The sequence below is a fragment of the Pangasianodon hypophthalmus genome, chromosome 26, assembly GCF_027358585.1.
Source record: "Pangasianodon hypophthalmus isolate fPanHyp1 chromosome 26, fPanHyp1.pri, whole genome shotgun sequence".
Classification (NCBI taxonomy): Eukaryota; Metazoa; Chordata; class Actinopteri; order Siluriformes; family Pangasiidae; genus Pangasianodon; species Pangasianodon hypophthalmus.
The window spans coordinates 352,501-375,650 of NC_069735.1; the positions used below are offsets into that span (position 1 = coordinate 352,501).

General features: G+C 43.7%; 3 protein-coding genes across 3 annotated transcripts in view; 2 read left to right on the top strand and 1 right to left on the bottom strand.

The window, feature by feature from the left end:
- ints15 (integrator complex subunit 15) overlaps nucleotides 1–4,245 on the top strand; it is a 5,095-nt gene extending 850 nt beyond the window's left edge. The window contains exons 2-8 of the mRNA XM_026928952.3: nucleotides 1–111; nucleotides 217–438; nucleotides 927–1,092; nucleotides 1,986–2,287; nucleotides 2,532–2,733; nucleotides 2,827–2,866; nucleotides 3,576–4,245. The exon at nucleotides 1–111 is cut by the window's left edge and continues 77 nt beyond it. Of these exons, the coding sequence (XP_026784753.1) occupies nucleotides 1–111; nucleotides 217–438; nucleotides 927–1,092; nucleotides 1,986–2,287; nucleotides 2,532–2,733; nucleotides 2,827–2,866; nucleotides 3,576–3,834 (1,302 nt within the window). The 3' untranslated portion in view covers nucleotides 3,835–4,245. The remainder of the gene's footprint in view (nucleotides 112–216; nucleotides 439–926; nucleotides 1,093–1,985; nucleotides 2,288–2,531; nucleotides 2,734–2,826; nucleotides 2,867–3,575) is intronic.
- A 289-nt stretch (nucleotides 4,246–4,534) lies between these two features.
- Nucleotides 4,535–9,581, bottom strand: pmm2 (phosphomannomutase 2). Its single transcript, XM_034300321.2, has 8 exons — nucleotides 9,325–9,581; nucleotides 8,514–8,625; nucleotides 7,893–7,969; nucleotides 7,661–7,752; nucleotides 7,182–7,281; nucleotides 6,397–6,472; nucleotides 5,752–5,867; nucleotides 4,535–5,596 (listed from the first exon to the last, which is right to left on the bottom strand). Exons 1-8 carry the CDS (start codon nucleotides 9,406–9,408, stop codon nucleotides 5,492–5,494), a joined length of 762 nt encoding a protein of 253 aa, XP_034156212.2. The 5' UTR covers nucleotides 9,409–9,581; the 3' UTR covers nucleotides 4,535–5,491.
- Nucleotides 9,582–10,113: 532 nt separating this feature from the next.
- mad1l1 (mitotic arrest deficient 1 like 1) overlaps nucleotides 10,114–23,150 on the top strand; it is a 49,838-nt gene continuing 36,801 nt past the window's right edge. The window contains 10 exon segments of the mRNA XM_053229948.1: nucleotides 10,114–10,255; nucleotides 11,537–11,714; nucleotides 12,558–12,698; nucleotides 12,824–13,003; nucleotides 13,084–13,208; nucleotides 13,290–13,371; nucleotides 13,546–13,676; nucleotides 13,776–13,890; nucleotides 14,516–14,577; nucleotides 19,317–19,403. Coding sequence (XP_053085923.1) covers nucleotides 11,568–11,714; nucleotides 12,558–12,698; nucleotides 12,824–13,003; nucleotides 13,084–13,208; nucleotides 13,290–13,371; nucleotides 13,546–13,676; nucleotides 13,776–13,890; nucleotides 14,516–14,577; nucleotides 19,317–19,403 — 1,070 coding nt within the window. The 5' untranslated portion in view covers nucleotides 10,114–10,255; nucleotides 11,537–11,567.

Sequence of the window (23,150 nt, forward strand, 5' to 3'; positions counted from 1 at the left end):
ATAGCGCTGGGGAGCACGCTGCAGAACGCCCCGGGCCTGGACAAGAGCACGGTGGAGCTGGTGGAGGAGTTTATATTCCACGTCCCCAAGGACCGGAACACACAGCGCAAGGTGAGGAGAGAGAGAGAGAGAGAGAAGGATCCAGATGTGAGCCGAGCAGCTGGAAACTCTATTAACGCTCTCTAACGTGTGTGTGTGTGTGTGTGTGTGTGTCAGAGGATGAGCTGTGTTCAGGAGCTGCAGCTGTTGGAGATCATGTGCAGTTATTTCCAGGAGCAGAGTAAGGACGCAGTGAGGCAGGTGATCTTCTCGGCGCTCTTCAGCCTGCAGGGAAACAAAGCCGACGAGAGCCGCATGGCCACGCTGGGTAAACTGGTGTCCATGGCCGTCGCCGTGTGCCGCGTGCCCATCCTGGAGTGCGCCGCCACCTGGCTGCAGGTGCGAACAACAACAACAACAACAACAACACCACGTTCTGTCTGCTGTCGTTTCTCTAACAGCGCGGCGCTTCCGCGTCTCACATCAGCGTGTACGTTAAAATAAAAACAGTAAGCAGCGATTAAGGGGGCCAGGCACTCTCTGGCCCCACCCCTTAGCGATCAGAAGCCACCTCGTTTCCATGGAGATACAGTAACTCCGATGGCGATACGGCGAACCGTGGCTGAGTGACACAACAGAAAAGTGTAGCATCGAATCCGGGAGTCTAAGAGATAGTGATTGGATGTGCTGTCTGGTTGGGCGGGGCTTACTCTCTGTCCCCTGTCAATCACAGCGACGCTGGCCAATCACAGCGTGTGGATCTGTGTATGAGGAAGAGGACAGATAGCACGTTGTTTATTGTAGTATGTAATTGTTTGTCTTATTTTGTCATGTTAATTCTTTGTGTGTGCGCGTGCGTGTGTGCGCGCGTGTGTGTGTGTGTTTAGCGTACGCACTCTGCGTGGTGTGTGCGGTTGGCGCTGGTGTTGGTGGATGATTACTGCACGTTAGTCCCGGGTTCCATCAGCACGCTGCAGAACGTCTGTTCAGCCAGTCCTCGCTTCTGCTGCCAGCTCATCACCGCCGTCACCGCCCTGTACGACTTCTCCTCAGGTACACACACACACACACACACTCACACACTCACACACTCACACACACACACACTCATCACCGCCGTCACCGCCCTGTACGACTTCTCCTCAGGTACACACACACACACACACACACACACACACACACACACACACACACACACACTCATCACCGCCGTCACCGCCCTGTACGACTTCTCCTCAGGTACACACACACACACACTCACACACTCACACACTCACACACACACTCACACACTCACTCACACACTCACACACACACACACACACTCACACACACACTCATCACCGCCGTCACCGCCCTGTACGACTTCTCCTCAGGTACACACACACACACACACACACACTCACACACACACACACACACACACACTCACACACACACTCATCACCGCCGTCACCGCCCTGTACGACTTCTCCTCAGGTACACACACACACACACACACACTCACACACACTCACACACACTCACACACTCACACACACACTCTCACACACACTCACACACACACACACACACACACACACACACACACACACACACACACTCACACACACACTCACTCACACACACTCACACACTCACACACACACTCACACACACACACACACACACACTCACACACACACTCATACACACTCACTCACACACTCACACACACTCACACACTCACACACACACTCACACACACACACACACACACACACACACACACACTCACCTGATTCCTCCTGTGTTACAGCAGATCTGGCAGCAGTACAGCTTTAATTCAAATCAGAGGTTTATATTAGTGTGTGTGTGTGTGTGCGCGTGTGTGTGCCTGTGTGTGTGTGCGCGCGTGTGTGTGTGTGCGCGCGTGTGTGTGTGTGTGCGCGTGTGTGTGTGTGTAGAGGAGTTAACCCCGCCCCCCTCCCTGTTGGACATGGTGGTTGGTTGGATCACAGAAGACCCCAGGCTGCTCCTGCTGACCTTCATTAACACTCCCCTGACCTCCAGCCTGCCGCTGGGGTGTTTGGAGGTCACGCCCCTCGCGGGTCTGCTCCGGTGGTGTGTGAAGGCGCCGCTCGCCTCGCAGAGAGCCCGGAAGTCAGCGGCGACCGGCGCGCAGCTGGAGCAGGAGAACGGGGCCGTGTGTGAAGAGCTGTACTCCAAGCTGCACCTGAGTGTTCTTCAGGTGTTCCTCATGCTACAGGTGCACTTCCTGTTACTCTCACAGCGTCACAAACACGTTTAAACACCTCAGAGTTTCCATGGCAACACCAGTATGGTACCATAACTAGATAAAAAAAAACACTGGTGAGTTCATCCAGGTAAATGCTCTCCAGGTGAAGGAGACTCGACTCAAACTCCACTCAGACTCAAACATTGTGGAATCGTGTCCCGCCTCTCAGATCGTCTCGTGTGGACTTTAATCGCGCGGTTTCCGCTTCTCGCAGGTGCACCTGACGGAGCAGAACCTGCTCGGCCGTCTCGCCGTGCTGCAGGTGGAGTCCGTGGCCGCTCTCGTAGAGGAAGTGAGCGGCTTGGTGGAGGAACTCAACCCGCTCCACGCCGCCAATCAAATCCAGCTGGCTCTGGATAGGCTGGCCCAGGCCCTGCAGGTTGCCATGGCGACAGGAGCGTTGCTGTGTTCCCGAGGTGAGTGGGATGGACTCGGTGTTCGTGTGAGAGTTTCCAGTAAAATGGTTTCGGACAGCGTTCATGTTTCTGTTTCTGTTTTGTGTTTTTCAGAGGATCTGAGAACTCTGTGCTCGCGTCTGCCTCATAACAAGTGAGTTCCAGCACTGAGCACCATCACCTTTATTTTATTAACGCGATTGATCTTCTGTAACAGCAGCTCTGACCGTAGCGCAGGGTTACAGGAACACCTTATCGTTTCCATAGTAACCGCTCCTTCTCAGGGTAGCGTACGGCAGACGCTCCACTGATAATAAACGGATAAACTAACGCGTGTGATGGTTGATGTCTCGTAAGGAGATGTTTATTTATTTAACATTGATGGAAGGAGTCTCCAGTGTCAGCGCTTTGTAACAGTCAGAGGTAAAGCTGTAACTTTAAGTTTTCTGAATTCTTCAGGACAGAGGAGTTTACGCTGCTTTACGCTTTCTCGGAAACAAAAACGACAAACAGCATGATTATTTTTTTTTGTCTTGTTAACGTGAAGAGAGAATAAAGAGCGGCTGGTGAGGGAACGAGTGTTTATAGCTGCTGTAACGAAAGCGACAACAGGAACTCACTCGTTTAACATTAAATGTAACTATAATGAGATAAAAAGTTCATTAAAGTGTCGTTCTAAATGGTAATTGTTGGTATATTGGTGAGGTGTAAGAGGAATAAAACACTTCAGGCTGTGCTGTTACAGGAGGTTAATCGGCGTGGGGGTGGAGACAGTAACTCTGCTCCATCACGCCCCCTAGTGTCTGACTCTGTATTTCTGGCTGTGAGTCTCATCGCTGTTCTTGTGTGTACGTGTTTTCCAGTATGTTACAGCTGGTCATATCCGGTCCGGTGGTTCCGCACGGAGCGGCGTTCCAGCCCAGCGTGTATCCCTACATCCACCCGGCCCGGCCCACTCCGCTCTCGCCCCACCCCGCCCTCTCTCCTCTGCCCGCCCACCCCGCCCACCCCGCCCTCGCCACACACCACCAGCTAACGCCACACACGGCGCACTCGCCCCTCCCTCCTCCACACGCCTTCCACCCCGCCTCCATGGCCTTCCAGTACCGGCCCATCCGCTGAGCCCGGCGCTCCGACTCCTCCTCAACCAAACCTGTTGGATTTTATACACGAGTGTGAGATCAGATTCCATGACGAGAGTCAGATCCAGACTGTAACGTAATAAACCATTAATCAGGATGAAAATGGAGAAAGTTCACCCTGTTAATGTCGGCTGATATTTTTTACTCGACACGCGTTCTTGAAGATGAACTGAATTTTTTAAAAAAGTTTCTTCATGTAAATATTTTCTCAAAAGCTGTGATGTGTTGAAGTCTGTTAGGGATTTTTCCATGAGACTTTTTTTCTTACTGTTTTTGTATTTGTTACAAAATGGTGGCGTGTCGAAGCTGATAAACGTATCAGAATATGAATTTTGTATAAAAATTATATTCAATAAAATTCTTTTTTTCTGTGGTGTGTTTAGTACATTTACATTTTCGCCAGGTTTTGATTTTACACATAATTCTATTATACAAAATTCATAGTCTCACTTTGTCAGCTCCACGTGAAACGAGATTTTATTTTACAGGACTTTAAACGCATTAACAGTTTTTAGACTTTTTCAGTCCGAGCGATTATTAATGCAGAGAGAAAAAAAGACAGTCGAGTCGTAATCCCAGTAAATCCATGTGTATTTAGTCTCCCATAACCGTACACCATTTTGAGAATGTAAAATAAATAAAAATAAAAATGAAATGGTTGTGAAATAAGGCATGAAGTCTGAGTTTTATCACCTGAAAATTTAATTGAGGGGAAAAAATAAAAAAGAACAATAACTTTAATTCAATACAAATCACACTGTTTCATTCATTTACTCTTACAGTAATCAACAACAGACGTGCAGCAAACGACTCGATTCCTCTTCCACGTGACATCAAGAAAATGACACACCGCTGTAGTGAGTTCTACAGTGACACACACACACACACACACACACACACACACACACACACACACACACACACACACACACACAGAGCCCAAACCCATAAACCCCCAGGTCCTCAACGTATTCCGTGCCAAAAGAACATTCCTGAATATATTTATTAAAATCCCAAACCTGATAAAATCTGACACACACATTACCCCATAATCACATCTACACACACTCATTATTATTATATTTATACACTGATTATTCAATATACTGATTATTTTATATATATGTTCTGATTATTTAGTCATAGTTGCAGTCCAGGATTTCATTTTATATGTACACTTATATTTCTAATTAAAAAAACTTTTTTTTTAAACCGTATGACTGCAAGCGTGTGCTTTGTGGCCTATACGGCATGTGAGAGAACATTTACTTTATTTATTTCTATAAATCTGTGTGTGTGAGACGGACGCACGATCACGACCGTGTCCTTTTTCCAAATCAGTCCAAAAGACCAAACAACAATTTGAGGGATTAAAATGTGACACGAAGTCAGACGGCGACGTTGTGGACTGTTTTAGTAACAGAAAATTCCACACGGATTCAACGCCAGGTCTCCTGAAACGCGGCGTGTGTGTATTGTGCAGAGAGAGAGAGATTAGATTTAAACTTGATTAAAGGAGTAACTGGAGGTGAACACCAGCACCAGGTTCAGAGTCAGCTGCGTTTCCAGTAAGGTGACGTTTAAGTCACGAAGCCTCAGCGCGCTTCCTTCGTGCGGCGGAGGAACTCGGAGAGAACTCAGCTGAAGAAGAGCTCCTCGCAGATCCGCTGCGTGTCTTCGGGTGACGTGACCTCGTGGCCGATGGTTCGGGGGTCTGTGTAGATCTCGTAATCGTTTCCTCCCTGAATAACAAACAAACACTGAATTAATTTATACTTCAAACATGATTCTGTACTGCACAGTCATCAGGAGTGAATTTTCCCTCCTGCACGTTCTTCACTTCCGTGTGTTAATCCGTGAGGTTTCCGTGTTTCACGCTGGAGTTCAGGAGACGCACCGGTTTAGTTTTATCCCCGAAGAAATAGATGGTCTGATACACGTCCTTCTCTACGATTCCCAAACAATAACGCTTATCCCAACCTTCTGGAAACACGTCGAAGCTGATCTGCCCTCCTGTAACACACACACACACACACACACACACACACACACACACGCGCGCGCGCACGCACACACACGCCACTGAGTGAATGGGTAAAGAAATCACACACCCAAGACGTTGTGTATCAGCAAATAAATCTGTTTCGTTACAGCAGGAGAAACTGAAGCTAAACTCTCACGGATTGTTTACACACTTACAGCAACGTCTGATGTTCTGAGTGTGATTGGACAGGATTCAATTCAATTCAATAAGCTCCGCCCCCAGAAAGAGCTGATGTCACACTCACCAATTAACAATCTAGACATCACTATTTATTTATTTCTGACATTAATATTTCATTTATTTAGTATTTGTTTGTTTATTTACTGATACAATTAACATCATCAATCTAGTGTTACAAATCTAATAAAGTAAACACACACACACACACTCTCCCTCTCTCTCTCACACACACACACACACACACACACACACACTCTCCCTCTCTCTCTCTCTCTCTCTCACACACACACACACACACACACACACACACACACTCACCGATGGAGAAAGACAGTCCTCTCCCCCGGAACTGTTCTTTCAGAACGGCCACAAATTTCTCTCGGATCTTTTCTTTCTGCAGGAGAAACGTTTCATGAGAAACTGATCTGATCTCACAGCATGTACACGCTTCATACAGGGTTCTCCACAGGGTTCTCCACAGGGTTCTCCACAGGGTTCTCCACAGGGTTCCCTTTATGTGATGGAGAACCCTGGAGTGAACAGAAGTGTTCAGTGTGTGCAGCAGTGCTGAGCGATACGACTCGAACATCACATCATTCGACTCTCGAAGGCATTTCTCTCATACTCGTTAGGACTGAGAACAGCTCCTTCACTTTTATTTCAGATATTTAGAAAAAGAACATTTTTATTTAAAAAAAAAAAAAAAAAAAAAACATTGAAATGCACACAAATAAAAATCTCTAAATAATTTTAAATATTTATATTTATATGGATTTCTTCCTCATGTCGTCTCAGGGAGTTTTTCCTCACCACCGTCGCCTCTGACTCGCTCATTAGGGATACATTTCTGTAAAGCTGCTGAGTGATAATGTTCATTGTTAAAAACACTATATGAATAAAACTGAATTGAATTTTTATATCAGAATGAGCTGCTTCTGGTCAGATTGTAATTTTAAAAAAATAAAATATTTGTAATAAGGATATCCACGGGATGTCAGAAAAGTGTATCGTATCGTAATTCATCGCGATGCCGATGTTACACGGTCGCATCGCTCAGCTGTAGCGTGAAGGTCGCGGTGCAGGTGTGGTGTGTGACGCGGCACCTTATCCAGCTCGAAGAACTCGAGTCGCTCCTGCTGACTGCAGCTCCGGCCGATAGGAGAGATGTTCAGCATCCCGTTCCTGAACTCGACAAACGTGCCTCTGGGAAGGGAAATGTTCAGAAACCTTCAGAAACGCTAAAATACGCTTCCGACGACATTTTACAGCTCAGAGTAAAGCACACACGAGGGAACGTCTATAGGTGTGTATTTAACACCACGTTAACAATGCTTTATTCCTCTTACACCACAGCAATTCACTCACGATTTTAATAATAATCTCAGTTTAATTCATTAAACAACACGTCACACTTTTATCCGTTTATAGTACGACGTGTTGTTCTTTAAGAAATAATAAATTGTAATTGTTGGTAAGCTGCTGTGGTGTAAGAGGAATAAAACACTTGGGGACGTGCTGTTAGAGGGAAATAAGATGTTTTATTTATTTATTTATTTATTTATTTTTTGTTAATGTCACTCACCTTTTCTTGGGCAGTTTGATCTTGGCCATGTAGTCTAAACAGAAGTTAATGAAATCCTGTAAAATCTCCTCCCCGAGATACGCCTGAATACTCTGAGGAACCGAACACAAATCACTTCAGTTACACAGCCACAGAAACCTGCACTGCACAGGGCTGTTCGATTAAAGCAGCTGTGTGTGTGTGTGTGTGTGTGTGTGTGTGTGTGTGTGTGTGTGTGTGTGTGTGTCTGTACCTGTACAGAATGGAGCTGCCCGAATCTGTAGGCCACCAAACCGTTCTCAGCGAAAACGTAATCCACTCGCTCGATTACTGCAAACACACACACACCACACACACACACATACCACACACACACACACACACACAATACACACACACAATACACATACAACACACACACAACACACACACACAACACACACACACACACAATACACAATACACACACACAATACACATACAACACACACACACAACACACACACACAACACACACACACACACAATACACATACATACAACACACACACACCACACACACACACACACGCACACAATACACACACAATACACACACAATACACACACACATCACACACACATCACACACACACACACACACACACAATACGCACACAATACACATACATACAACACACACACACACATCACACACACACAAAGTGGTGTTATAATTAGAATTTCATGACAGTCAACATATAAACATTATTTTTATCCCCTGAACTTTATAGACTTTTTGTCTTTATCATCACTTCTAGTAACTATCTTGTCTAATTAGTGCTCCAGAAAATCAATCAATCAATCAATAAATCCCAGTGATCATCTCTCGCACCGTCTTCACCCAGCTGCTCCTTGATCTTATTCAGATCTGAACCTCCGACGACTCCGACTCGTACCCGCTGTTTCAGTTTACTCAGGAACTCCTGCATGTGTGGAGTGGCTCTCTAACACACACACACACACACATCACACACACACATCACACACACACACACACACACACACACACACACACATACAATACAGTTTTATTACCGGATCACGACAGTCATTTATATTTTCATACTACTCTCCCACAGGGGGCGGGGCTAACACCACCTGAGCTATGTTTTGCATGAGATAATAAACACTCATTAAAATAAAAACTAAAACACAAACTTTAAACAAAACTAGTGTTCTGAAAAATAAGTGAAAAATCTGTGTGTTCACTACCACTATACGTTCACTACAGTGCATTAGCAGTATTAATAGACATTAATCACATTTTGTGACAGTACAGAGTATCAAATAAGCATTAAAGCAGCACTGATTTATCTGCTAATGTTGTTTTTCACGTTTAAGGCCCGTGATGAAGTCATGTAGAGCTCCTCTAAACTACTCGGAAACACTCAGTGATGTGAATGTGTGTGTGCTAGTGAACGCGCCCTGCTGTCAAACTAATTCATTCAGCTTATGACTCTAAAATAAACAAAACCAATATCACAATAACTACACAAATACACTGAAATAGCTGATCTTGAAAGATAAATCACAAATTCAGTGCATAAACTGTAAAAGTGGCATTAATTGTGTCTCTTTAGGAGTTATTAGTGATGGAGGTAGTTAGCTAGCTGGCTAACGCTAGCTCTTGAACACACACTCACCTGTCGAGCTGCTGTTAAAGTTCCGTCCACATCAAACAGACAAAGTGTCTGCGTGTCCACACCTGAGCTCGTCATCTCTGACATTAAACCCTGTCAAGCAGATTATAAGCTGTTATTATTATTATTATTATTATTATTATTAAAGTTAAAGCGAGCCGGGCTGCAGGAAGTGATGCAAGGAATCGACACGTCCACGGAACCCGCAGCGACTCCTGAATCACTTCCTGCTCCCCACATTACTGCACTTCATAGTGAGCTTCCTCTCCGCCCTGTAGTGCACTCTGTGTTCAGCACGGATTGGTTCAGGATTCAGCTCTGAAACCGGAAGCATTAACGCTGGTTCAAGTCCTGAGTGAGTGAATGATTCACTCTTCTGAACGAGTCACTAATGTGAACGACTCGGTATCGGTTCCTAAGTCATTCATTTTGTGTTCGGTTCCTCCTGACGGGTTTCATTACAAATCACTACATATCCTTACAGATTTCACATTAAATCATGTTTAATGCTTCATGTTTACTTGTTATTTTGTTTATTTTTTAATGAACTGTAAGCTGTATTTGTAGTTTCGTGTTTGCTGAATCGAATGAGTCACATTTGAGTTCATTCAGTAGAGATTTCCAGCGTTTCAGTGTATACAGGAGTAATAAACGTTTAAATTAGATTAAAATATATTTATATTTTTATATTACTAGATTTATTCTGACTGAGTCTGATTTATGGGTGTTTTTTTAGACAGTAAATCAGTATTCTTATTGATATAATTCAGGTTAAAGTGGTGAAATGTGTGCTTCATGCAGCAGCAGTAGCCGTAGTGGTTAGTGCGCGACGTTTCCGCTAGGGGGCGGAAGTGACGCAACACCGCGTTATATCCAGAGGAGGAGAAGAAGCAGCGCTGTAAACGGAGGGAGATTCAGCAGAGTCGTTCAGTTGGTGAGCTTCTTCTCTCACTTTTACTCACTTTTTTCTAAATTCTCTGCAGTAAATGTAAAAGATGTGTTATTTCTCTGTCCTGCAGTTTGTCGGAGTGTTAGCGCTAAGCTACAGAACGCCTGCTGTACCGTGTAGAGTTGATAAACTGCCGGTTTGTAGCTGCTGAGCTGTTTACTAGCGCTGTTCGCTGATCAGTTACAGAACCTGCAGGAGTTTATTACATAACCGCATTACACTACTGCACCAGGCTTCACATTACTGTTATAAACACATTCAAGATGTTTCTCTAAAATACACCCGGCTCCATGAACAGGGCAGTTTACATTTACACAGCCATCTCACCATCACTGGCCACTACAGACCATCACTGGCCACTACAGACCATCACTGGCCACTACAGACCATCACTGACCATCACTGTCCACTACAGACCATCACTGTCCATCACAGACCATCACTGTCCACTACAGACCATCACTGGCCACTACAGACCATCACTGACCATCACTGTCCACTACAGACCATCACTGACCATCACTGTCCATCACAGACCATCACTGTCCACTACAGACCATCACTGTCCATCACAGACCATCACTGTCCACTACAGACCATCACTGGCCACTACAGACCATCACTGACCATCACTGTCCACTACAGACCATCACTGACCATCACTGTCCATCACAGACCATCACTGTCCACTACAGACCATCACTGTCCACTACAGACCATCACTGGCCACTACAGACCATCACTGTCCACTACAGACCATCACTGACCATCACTGTCCACTACAGACCATCACAGACCATCACTGTCCATCGCTGTCCATCACTGACCATCACTGACCATCGCTGTCCACTACAGACCATCACTGTCCATCACAGACCATCACTGACCATCGCTGTCCACTACAGACCATCACTGTCCACTACAGACCATCACTGTCCACTACAGACCATCACTGTCCATCACAGACCATCACTGACCATCACAGACCACTACAGACCATTACAGCACCTTCTGCTATCAGTATGTGTGTGTGTGTGTGTGTGTGTATGTGTATATATATATATATACACACACACACACACACACACACAGTGTGTATGAAAGAGTCTAGCCGAGCAGGAAGTCCTGTTCTACACTGTAAAGTGTAAATCTGGCTCATGGGTGTCATGTTTTAGTAAATTTGAGCTCATGTGCTGCATCATAACTCATGACGTTTGTTTTTCCTGCATCATGTTTATTTTACTCAGGTGTTGTCTTTCTCTGCAGTAAAACACGAGCTCCGAGTATTTTCTCCAAGATGAGTGATCTGGAGGACGACACCATCATCTTCTCCACGCTGAAGTCTTTTAAGAGTTTAATCTCTCGTCCTGACCGCTCGCTGCTGGATCCCGAGCCCGCGTACGGCAGGAGCGACCTTCAGAAGCTCTACACACAGAGAGTCGAGGTCCGTCACGGCTACCTGCTGCTGCTTTCCTTTTCTCTTCTACCCTCACACAGCAGTAAATCCAGCTCTTCAGCGTGTGTGTGCTCTTACTGAGAATACACCGCTGTTCATTTCGGTCCAGAAAGTCACACGATGTTTGAATAAATGGAGGTTATTCAGAACAATGGAGATTAAATAAATTACTTATTTTGAAATTAATATATTAGTTGGGAGATTTATATTTATAAAAAGTTAAAAAGTTTATATTTACAATAATATTGAAAATGTTTCCAGCATTTAAATACTACACAAGTCTTTAACTTTAATTCAGTAATATGACTCTAACTGCACTACAATAACGTAAAGTCACAGTATTACGCTTATTTTTAATAATCGCTCTCCCTGTGATCGGTGTGAAAAACTCTAACTGAAACCCGCCTCTAACGCTGACTCTCACTTCACTTTGCATGCTGTGTTTGAGTGAAGTGAATCATTTCATGTGGAATCGACTCCAAAGCTTTTGAGTTGAGTCACTGTTTTCAGTGCCTAGGATCAGGGGATCAGGGAATCGACTCTTTTATTAACTCTTATTTTATATTTTATATTAACTCTTTCTGGGAGTCGACTCTTTTTATATTAACTCTTTCTGGGAGTCGACTCTTTTTTCCTTGACTCTTTCTGGGAGTCGACTCTTTTTATATTAACTCTTTCTGGGAGTCGACTCTTTTTTCCTTGACTCTTTCTGGGAGTCGACTCTTTTTTCCTTGACTTTTTCTGGGAGTCGACTCTTTTTGCACTGACCGTGTTTTCTGTGTTTTAGCTCTTTTGTTTAGAATATTGTGGAATATTTGTTTGCGTGTGCAGATGGAGGAAGCAGCTGAACGAATCCACTCGAAGACGAGCCTGCTGCAGCTCACTCAGGAGAAACAGCAGATGGAGCTGAGCCACAAACGAGCGCGGATCGAGCTGGAGAAAGAGGCTCACAACAGCTCCAGGGATTTACAGGTCAACGCCACTTCCACTTTTTATAGAAACTCTCCTCGTCCCAGTGATCTCTCACTTACTGTCGTGTTTTCTCCTCTCTTGTGGTTTTAATTGCTGGACATATTTCGTATCTGTTTTCATCACAGAGGCAAGTCGACCTGAACCAGGACTTGCTGACAAAGGTCAGGCGTCTGGAGGAAAAAGAGGAGAAAACTCTGCAAGTGCTGAACGAACAGCTGGATAATAATAAATCCCTAAAGCGGAACGTCGAGGAGCTCCAGAAACAAGCGCACGACAAGGACGGAAAACTCTCCGAGGCCAGTCAGGTACAGAAACATTCCTGCTGCGATTCTGTTCCTATTATTATTTACTTTCAGTGTTTTAAAAGGTTTTTTTTTCCCTGTAGATGATAAGCGAACTGAAGGACGAGATCCGGACACTGAACCAGAAGCTACAGATCCAGGAGTCGAAATTCTCCACGCAGAATTTGGAGAAGCAGGCTTTAGAGGAGCAGCTGGAGATGCAGCAGAAGTACTGATCTGAGACTCTGAGTGTGTTTTAACATCATCAGCACTTTGTTTTTCATTAAATGTGGTGTCTGGTTTTTTAAAGGAAGTACCAGGAGGTGAATCAGAAGTACCAGAATCTGCAGACGTCCCAGATATCCAACACTGAGAGTGAGATCAGGATTAAGGTACTGTGAGTGCTAAACGTCTGAGCGTGAGGAACATCTGACCTGAGCGGGAAAAACGAGTGCAGGGTGATGAGACGATCCGCACGCTCAGATCAGACGTCCTCATAGACCGGATGGTTTATTTCTCTCTCTCTCTCTCTCTCTCTCTCTCTCTCTCTCTCTCTCTCTGTGCAGGAACTGAAGAGGCGTTTGGAGCTCCAGGAGCAGGACTCGATCATCGTGAAGAACATGAAGACCGAGGTGTCCAGGCTTCCTGAACTGAAGAGAGAAATTAAACATCTGCAGGAGGAAAACGCTTATCTCAGGTGTGTGTGTGTCCTGGAAACTTTTAGAAAGTAGGTTTATACACTCTGTCGTTGCTCAAGTCTTTTCTTTCTGTCTTTTTAAATCCTTTCTTCCTCCAGAGAGACGCAGGAGAACAGCAGTCTGCTGAAAGAGGAGACGGAGGGATTGAGGAGGAAGCTGGAGAGGATGGAGAAGGTTCTAGAAGAGAAACTGAAGCTGGAACTGGAAAAAGAGGTCTCACACACACTCACACTCTCTCTCTCTCTCACACACACACACACACACACTCACACACACACTCACACACACACTCACACACACACTCACACACACACACGTTATGTTAAGGACACGTGTGTTTATGTGACCTTTATGGAAGGAGTCTCCAGTGTCAGAGGGACAGCTGTAACTTTACGTTTTCTCAGTAACCTGACAAGCTGCTTTTTTTTTTTTTAAACGTAAAGTGAGAACTTGTTTCAGTGACATTAAATGTAACTATAAATGGATAAAAAGTTCAGCATTCTTTAATTAATAAAAAAAATGTAATCATCAGCAAATCGCTGTGATATTAAAGAGATAAAACAATCAGAAACATGCAGTTCTAGGAAAATAATCATTTTTGGAGTTGTAACAGTAACTTTGTGTTGTTGATGATTTTCCTGTAACAGCACAACACTGAGTGTTTGTTTGTGTAGTAGTGTAGAAGTGTATAGTCAGTGTGTCTAGTCTTCATCCGCTTCAGCAGAAATCATACATGTTCTTGTGAATTAAATTAAATATGACGGCACAGAGACTTGTGCTAACATGGCTAACGACACGTAGCATGGACACTTCTGCTGATCGTAACTTCCTTTAACAGAAATTAGCTCAGGAGCTGCAGGCTTGGGAGAACATCGGCCAGACCACCGGCCTCAACATCAGGTAAGGAACGAAGATCAGACGCTCTTTAACTCGTTATTGACGTCGAAACTGTTTCAATCTTTTATGATCTTTTTCCATATTTTGCAAAAAAAAAACACTTTGGGATCTTCAGTGGTCGAGGAGGAACATGTGGAATATTACAATTTGATCATGATTTTTAAAATAAATAAATAAATAAATAAATAAATAGCAGGTAAAGTGTTCCAGTCTGTCTGTGACTGTGTGTGTTTGGAGTTAAAACCACTGAGATATTTAGATGGAATTATATTTAGTGATCATGTAAACACAGGAACGTGTCCAGAATCTACACTACACAAAACCTGAAGTCCTGAGCTCCTGAAGTCCTGAGCTCCTGAAGTCCTGAGCTCCTGAAGTCTTGAGCTCCTGAAGTCTTGAGCTCCTGAAGTCCTGAGCTCCTGAAGTCCTGAGCTCCTGAAGTCCTGAGCTCCTGAAGTCCTGAGCTCCTGAAGTCCTGAGCTCCTGAAGTCCTGAGCTCCTGAAGTCCTGAGCTCCTGAAGTCCTGAAGTCTGAAGTCCTGAAGTCTGAAGTCCTGAAGTCTGAAGTCCTGAAGTCTGAAGTCCTGAAGTCTGAAGTCCTGAAGTCTGAAGTCCTGAAGTCTGAAGTCCTGAAGTCTGAAGTCCTGAGCTCCTGAGCTCCTGAGCTCCTGAACTCCTGAACTCCTGAGCTCCTGAAGTCTGAGCTCCTGAACTCCTGAGCTCCTGAACTCCTGAGCTCCTGAACTCCTGAGCTCCTGAAGTCTGAGCTCCTGAACTCCTGAAGTCCTGCTTTATTACTGAGCTTGTAATAATTCTATGCATTTTTACAGTAAAACCACGGCGCTGTTCTCTAGCCTGAAGATACGGAGATGGTTGCAGCGGCTGGACGCGGGTCAGCGTTCTCCACACGGTTCTCTCAGACACTACTGAAACATTCAGCAGTTCTGACTGATGAGCCGTGTACAGTTTACACTCTGTCTGTCCGACAGGAATATTTATCAGCTCACGGCTGCCGTTCTTCTGACACCAGACCTGTCGATCAGTAGAAGTTCTCATTTCCTCAGGAGCTGCTGCTGTGATCACGCTGCTACAGTCGAGCCGCGTGTGTGTGAGTGTGTGTGAGTGTGTGTGAGTGTGTGTGAGTGTGTGTGAGTGTGTGTGAGTGTGTGTGAGTGTGTGTGAGTGTGTGTGTGAGTGGAGTGTGTGTGTGTGAGACAGAGAAAGAGTAAATGTACATTTACTGAGTAATATATCGATGCCGTTAGCTCTGACACATGAAGCCTGTGAGAAACTACGCTAAACCGCTTTACTGTGTGAGAGAGCAGACAAACTCTCGACTTCTTCCCTCCTTTAATGATTAATATGGAAGAGAAACGATGACGTTTAGGAGTTTAGCGTTTCTGCCTGCACTCTGTTAGCAGGCTGTAAACGTGTTTATTCATCGTCTGTTCTCCATTTTACAGTTGATAAGGTTTTCTAGCTTGATATTTATATCAACGTTTCCCACCCAAATGTAGCTATAAATGGATAAAAAGTATGACATGGTTCCTTGATGAATCCTCATCAGCAAGTTGCTGTTACAGTAAAATAATCAGCTTCAGGTTTGAGCAGTAATTTGCGTCAGGTTTCATCTCTTCACCCTGTTGTTGATTATTTTCCTGCAAATGCACACCCGTAAGTGTTTTATTCCTTACTTAATAAATGAAATGAAATCTCTAGTATAAATAACGTTTATTTATTAATAAAGCTCCAATAATATCAGGACGTGATGTCTCGAGATATCATTCCGTCCTCATGTGCTGTAAACAGGAAGTCGTATCATGCTGATGTTTTTCTTCTCTGTTTAAAGCTGCGAATCAGAAACACGTTCACTTCCTCTGATAAACTGCTGGAATTTTCTGATCAATCCCAAAGCAGGGATTAATAATGAAATGGAATGTTTCTAAAATAAAAAATAATAATAATGATAATAATCCTGACCACAGGAGGGCGCTCTGATCAAACCAACAAATTCAGCCTGGGTTTTTTTTTTTTTTGTTGTTTGCGCATCACGCCCATGAAGATCCTGCACATGTGACGTTTTTGACGTGAGCCTTTTCATCATTCTGGTGTGTGTGTGTGTGTGTGTGTGTGTGTGTGTGTGTGTGTGTGTGTGTGTGTGTGAAATGCTGATGTTTTGTCGTGTTTTATTTCTCTGCACTGCATTAAGCAGTGAAATCCTGCAGGCTTATTGAGATGTTTTTGAGTGAATTAATTCGTTTGTGTTCCTCCACATGCTCTGTGAGAAGCTCATCAGCTCCATACGTCCTCCTCATCTTTATTTTCAGTTTATTTATTAATCCGTATGATTGTGTTTATTATTAACTGAAGCTGGTGTGTGAAGTTAATGTAGAGAATCTCTGAGCTTCCTCAGACCTGCTCTGATTTCTTTCTTCTCTCTGAACTCCTCCGTGGTTCGGCTCTGTAATCACTCTTACTAACGTGAGATTTCACGCCGTCGTTATGAGAGTTACGTCTGTACACGTGCTGAGTCTCCGTTTCCTCCCGGGATAAACTGCTCCCAGCTCTTCATCAGCGGCTCAGCGAGGCTTAGAAATAACCTGAATGCTAATAATTATATTAATAATCACGTAAACATACCGCAGAATTGTTGCTTTAGCTTTAACAAGAACAGTGTTGTTTACTACTTGTTTAATTCTGGATTCTGATTGGTCAGAATGTGTTGCTATAGTAACAGCTCATCACACGACGGACGCTCCACATAAACAGATTTTAAAAAATCGTAGTTTTCTGTCAGGAAACGTTTATTTATGTGATGTTTATGGAAGGAGTCTCCAGTGTCAGTGCAGAGGAGTTCTTTGCGGTTTCTTGGTAACAAAAACACGACCTGTGTAGAATTATTGATCTTATTAACTGAGGGAGAGAGAAAAGAGAGCCAGCGAGGGGACGACTGTTTGTAGCTGCTATAACGTGAGTCACGACTTCCACAACGTTAACTGTAAATATAAACGGATAAAAAGTATTAATGAATAGAACATTGTAATGGTTGGAGAGTTGCTGTGGTGTAAGAGGAATAAAACACTTGGGGACGTGCTGTTATAGAAAATAATCAGCTTCAGGATGCTAACAGTAACTCATCACACCATGCTGTCGATGATTAGTTTCCTGTAACAGCACAACCCCAACGTTTTAGTCCTTATTCTCCTTCCTTTCATTCATTCATTCATTTAATCTAATGAAAACTTTAAAGCATTTTGTCTATTCTTCTTCTTCTTCTTCTTGCTTTATTGTTGTTATTGTTGTTGTTGTTGTTATTTTAGTAGTTGAAGTTGTTGTTGTTGTTGTTGTTATTGCTATTATTGCTGCTGTTTTAGTTATTGTTGCAGTTGTTGTTATTGTTGTTATTGTAGTTATTATTGTTGTAGTAGTTATTGCTATTATTGCTGCTGTTGTTATTGTAGTAGTAGTTGTAGTTGCTGTTGTAGTTATTATTGTAGTAGTAGTTGTTGTTGTTGTAGTAGATGTTATTATTGTTGCTGTTGTTATTGTAGTTGTTATTGTTGTAGTAGTAGTAGTAGTTGTTGTTATTGTAGTTGTTATTGTTGTAGTAGTAGTAGTAGTTGTTGTTATTGTAGTTGTTATTATTGTAGTAGTAGTTGTAGTTGTTATGTTTCGGGCGCAGTAAAGGGTCCTGGCTGATGCTGGGAGAGGGAGGTAAAGTGTAAAATCAGCTGTGTGTCAGTGTGATGGCATTTCCTGCTCTTTCAGCCGGGAACAGGAAGTGTTTAAGCGCGCGAGTCAGGAGCTAATTTCATGGTGTCTGGTGCAGGCTCCAGCCTCATTTTCTATAATTACACTTGATGATTCACGGAAATAATCACGCAATCTCGTTAAAATAAAGTCGCATTAATGAGTGGAGCGGTGATGACATTAAAGTTTATCAGAAAGTTTTATATCAACACCAACTAAAGGTTTATTCTCCACGACTCCAACTGCACTGGATCATCTTATTTAATTATTTTATCGTTAACTCTTTAACAGTTTGATTACGAAGTTATTTAGTGAATGTAACGTAACCACTATCACAAAGTGTTGAGAATAAATCACTGGGTCGTGTGCTGTTATAGGAAACTAATCAACGACAGCACGGTGTGATGGAGCAGAGCTACTGCTACCACCCTGTTTGGGTTTTATTCCTCTATAGCAGTTTTTATTCTTTATTAATTAAAGAACATATTTTTTATTTAATTTTTATCCGCTTAATGTTGCGGAACGTCTGAGAAACATGTTGTTGTTATCGGTTACGTTATAGCAGCTGTAGCTGTCTTTCACTATCCGTCAGAGCTGCAGTTATAGAGAACGCATCACCTTCTGACCAATCAGAGTCCAGAATGCAGCGTCACCGTGGAGACCATCTGAGGGATTTATTCTACAGTGCAAACGGCTGCGTGTGTAAATAGTCTTCCACTCGGATTCCGCTCCAAGAGGCAACACAAATATCCGTTAACTCCTTAATCACTACTCGCAGCAAACTGTTTGTTTGTTTGTTTGTTTGTTTACTGTCGGAGGATAATGAGGTAATAATAACACTAAGCAGTGTAGAGTGTTCTGGATTGCGACGTGAAGGTAATTTCACTCCGCGTCAGCGCGAACGTCAGTAACGCCGGGTGTTTGTGTGAGATTCGCCGTATGAAGAGCGATTGTTGTATCGGATGTTACGTGATTTATTCGTTTTCTCCGCAGGAAGCCGGAGGACTTGTCCAGGGAGGTGATGCAGATCCAGCAGAGAGAGCTGAGTCTGAAACAGCAGAACTACTCTCTGACGAGCACGTACGAAACGCAACACACGACACACACAGCACACCACACGACACACACAGCACACCACACGCTACACACAACACACTATACAATACACGCTACACACTACACGCTACACACAGCACACTACACGCTACATACAGCACACTACACGCTACACACAGCACACTACACGCTACACACAGCACACTATACAATACACGCTACACACAGCACACCACACGCTACACACAGCACACTATACAATACACGCTACACACAGCACACCACACGCTACACACAGCACACTGCACGCTACACACAGCACACTATACAATACACGCTACACACAGCACACTATACAATACACGCTACACACACAGCACACCACACGCTACACACAGCACACTATACAATACACGCTACACACAGCACACTACACGCTACACACAGCACACTATACAATACACACAGCACACTATACAATACACGCTACACACAGCACACTATACAATACACGCTACACACTACACGCTACACACAGCACACTGCACGCTACACACAGCACACTATACAATACACGCTACACACAGCACACTATACAATACACGCTACACACAGCACACTATACAATACACGCTACACACTACACGCTACACACAGCACACTGCACGCTACACACAGCACACTATACAATACACGCTACACACAGCACACTATACAATACACGCTACACACTACACGCTACACACAGCACACTGCACGCTACACACAGCACACTATACAATACACGCTACACACAGCACACTATACAATACACGCTACACACAGCACACTGCACGCTACACACAGCACACTATACAATACACGCTACACACAGCACACTATACAATACACGCTACACACTACACGCTACACACAGCACACTGCACGCTACACACAGCACACTATACAATACACGCTACACACAGCACACTATACAATACACGCTACACACTACACGCTACACACAGCACACTATACAATACACGCTACACACAGCACACTACACGCTACACACAGCACACTATACAATACACGCTACACACAGCACACCACACGCTACACACTACACGCTACACACAGCACACTATACAATACACGCTACACACAGCACACTATACAATACACGCTACACACAGCACACTGCACGCTACACACAGCACACTATACAATACACGCTACACACAGCACACTATACAATACACGCTACACACTACACGCTACACACAGCACACTATACAATACACGCTACACACAGCACACTATACAATACACGCTACACACAGCACACTACACGCTACACACAGCACACTATACAATACACACAGCACACTATACAATACACGCTACACACAGCACACTATACAATACACGCTACACACAGCACACTATACAATACACGCTACACACTACACGCTACACACAGCACACTGCACGCTACACACAGCACACTATACAATACACGCTACACACAGCACACTATACAATACACGCTACACACTACACGCTACACACAGCACACTGCACGCTACACACAGCACACTATACAATACACGCTACACACAGCACACTATACAATACACGCTACACACAGCACACTATACAATACACGCTACACACTACACGCTACACACAGCACACTGCACGCTACACACAGCACACTATACAATACACGCTACACACAGCACACTATACAATACACGCTACACACACAGCACACCACACGCTACACACAGCACACTATACACTACACGCTACACACAGCACACTACACGCTACACACAGCACACTATACAATACACACAGCACACTATACAATACACGCTACACACAGCACACTATACAATACACACAGCACACTATACAATACACGCTACACACAGCACACTATACAATACACGCTACACACAGCACACTACACGCTACACACAGCACACTATACAATACACACAGCACACTATACAATACACGCTACACACAGCACACTATACAATACACGCTACACACAGCACACTATACAATACACGCTACACACTACACGCTACATGCTACACAATACAGACTACACACAACACACTACACACAACACCCTACACACTACATGCTACACACTACACGCTATACAATACACAACACACTACACGCTATACAATACACACTATACACAACACACTACACACTATATACTACATGCTACACACTACACGCTATACAGTGCACACTATACACAACACACTACACACAACACACTACACACTATACGCTACACACAACACACTACATGCTACACAATACACACTATACATTCAAAATAAGTATTAGATAAATTTGCTTGTATTTTTCTTGTGTTCATTTTCACTTGTTTCTTTTTATTTTTTGTGTAGTGTGTAGCTGCAGTGTGTAGCTGCAGTGTGTAGCTGTAGTGCGTAGCTGCAGTGTGTAGCTGCAGTGTGTAGCTGTAGTGTGTACTGTTCTGTCGGTCCAGTAGACTTTGTTGTGTGTAGGTGTGAGATATAAGTGTTATGTTTAAACTGTATGAATAAGGAAGAGGGCTGTCTCTATAGTCTCTATGGTCTCTATGATCTCTATAGTCTCTATGATCTCTATAGTCTCTATAGTCTCTATGATCTCTATAGTCTCTATAGTCTCTATAGTCTCTATGGTCTCTATGATCTCTATAGTCTCTATGATCTCTATAGTCTCTATAGTCTCTATGATCTCTATAGTCTCTATAGTCTCTATAGTCTCTATGGTCTCTATGGTTATGACGGGGTTAACTGATGACTTTAACACAGATGTTCGCTGTAAAAAACACGCTGTGTGACTTTCCTGTGCTTTGGTTTAATTAACTGCATGATGATGAACATTAAGGCTCGCGCTGAAGTAGCGTGTTTTATTGGAAACACCTTTCAGGTTTTATTGAAGCAGAGAATTTCATGTGTTTCAGGACAACAGGACTATATTTACAGAAATGATTATCCACAGCAGCGTGCGTACTGATATGATCAGTGTTAGTAAGAAACACACGATTACATTCCTCACACACAATATCAGCGAATAAAGGGACGGGTTTATTCGACTGGCTGTGGTCCATTTACAGCGCAGCGTTTATAGCTGAAACTTGCGGTGTGGGATTTATGTAGCGTGTAGTGAAAGCCAGTTTGTCTACAGCGAACATGAGCGAGATTATCGACCTGCACCACTGATTAGGCTTCTCATTAATGTCCTTTTTGGCACTTTTAAAATTAGACTCATAAACATGAACAAATCATTAGCTTCAGAGCAGAATTACACTGTAAGTCATGTTAACAACAATTAATCAATAATCTACGATTGTATTATGTAATGTAAGTCTTGTTTTTCTGAAAGAAAAATGCACCGTATGAGCAAAACAATGAGCGATGATGTGTTATTCCATCCACGTGTGAAAGCGTGTGAAGCCCACAGGCCAGGATTATTAATCTGTCCGTGAAGGTTAATTGGCTAAAATTCAGGATGACGGGAGTCAGTACGCTGAAGTGTGTCTCAGTCTGAGGATCAGCAGCACTACAGCAGTAGATTAGACAGTGTATCATCGTCACGGAAAGAAGCTGCGCGAAGTATTTCCTCCTTCAAAGTTTTCTGATTGAATATTTCCTGTTGGTGGGAAGTGATTTAATGCAGATCAGGTGCTGAGTGTAACACAGCTAGTTCCTGTGTAAAGAGAATTCAGGAATCAGGGTTTAAGGAATTCAG

Coding starts and splice junctions, on each gene's coding strand:
- pmm2 (XM_034300321.2), bottom strand. CDS start 9,408: ATGTCAGAGATGACGAGCTCAGGTGTGGACACGCAGACACTTTGTCTG. Junction 7,970..8,513: donor GGAGCAGCTGGGTGAAGACG/GTGCGAGAGATG, acceptor GTGTGTTTGCAG/TAATCGAGCGAGTGGATTAC. Junction 6,473..7,181: donor AGTTCTTCGAGCTGGATAAG/GTGCCGCGTCAC, acceptor TTTCTCCTGCAG/AAAGAAAAGATCCGAGAGAA.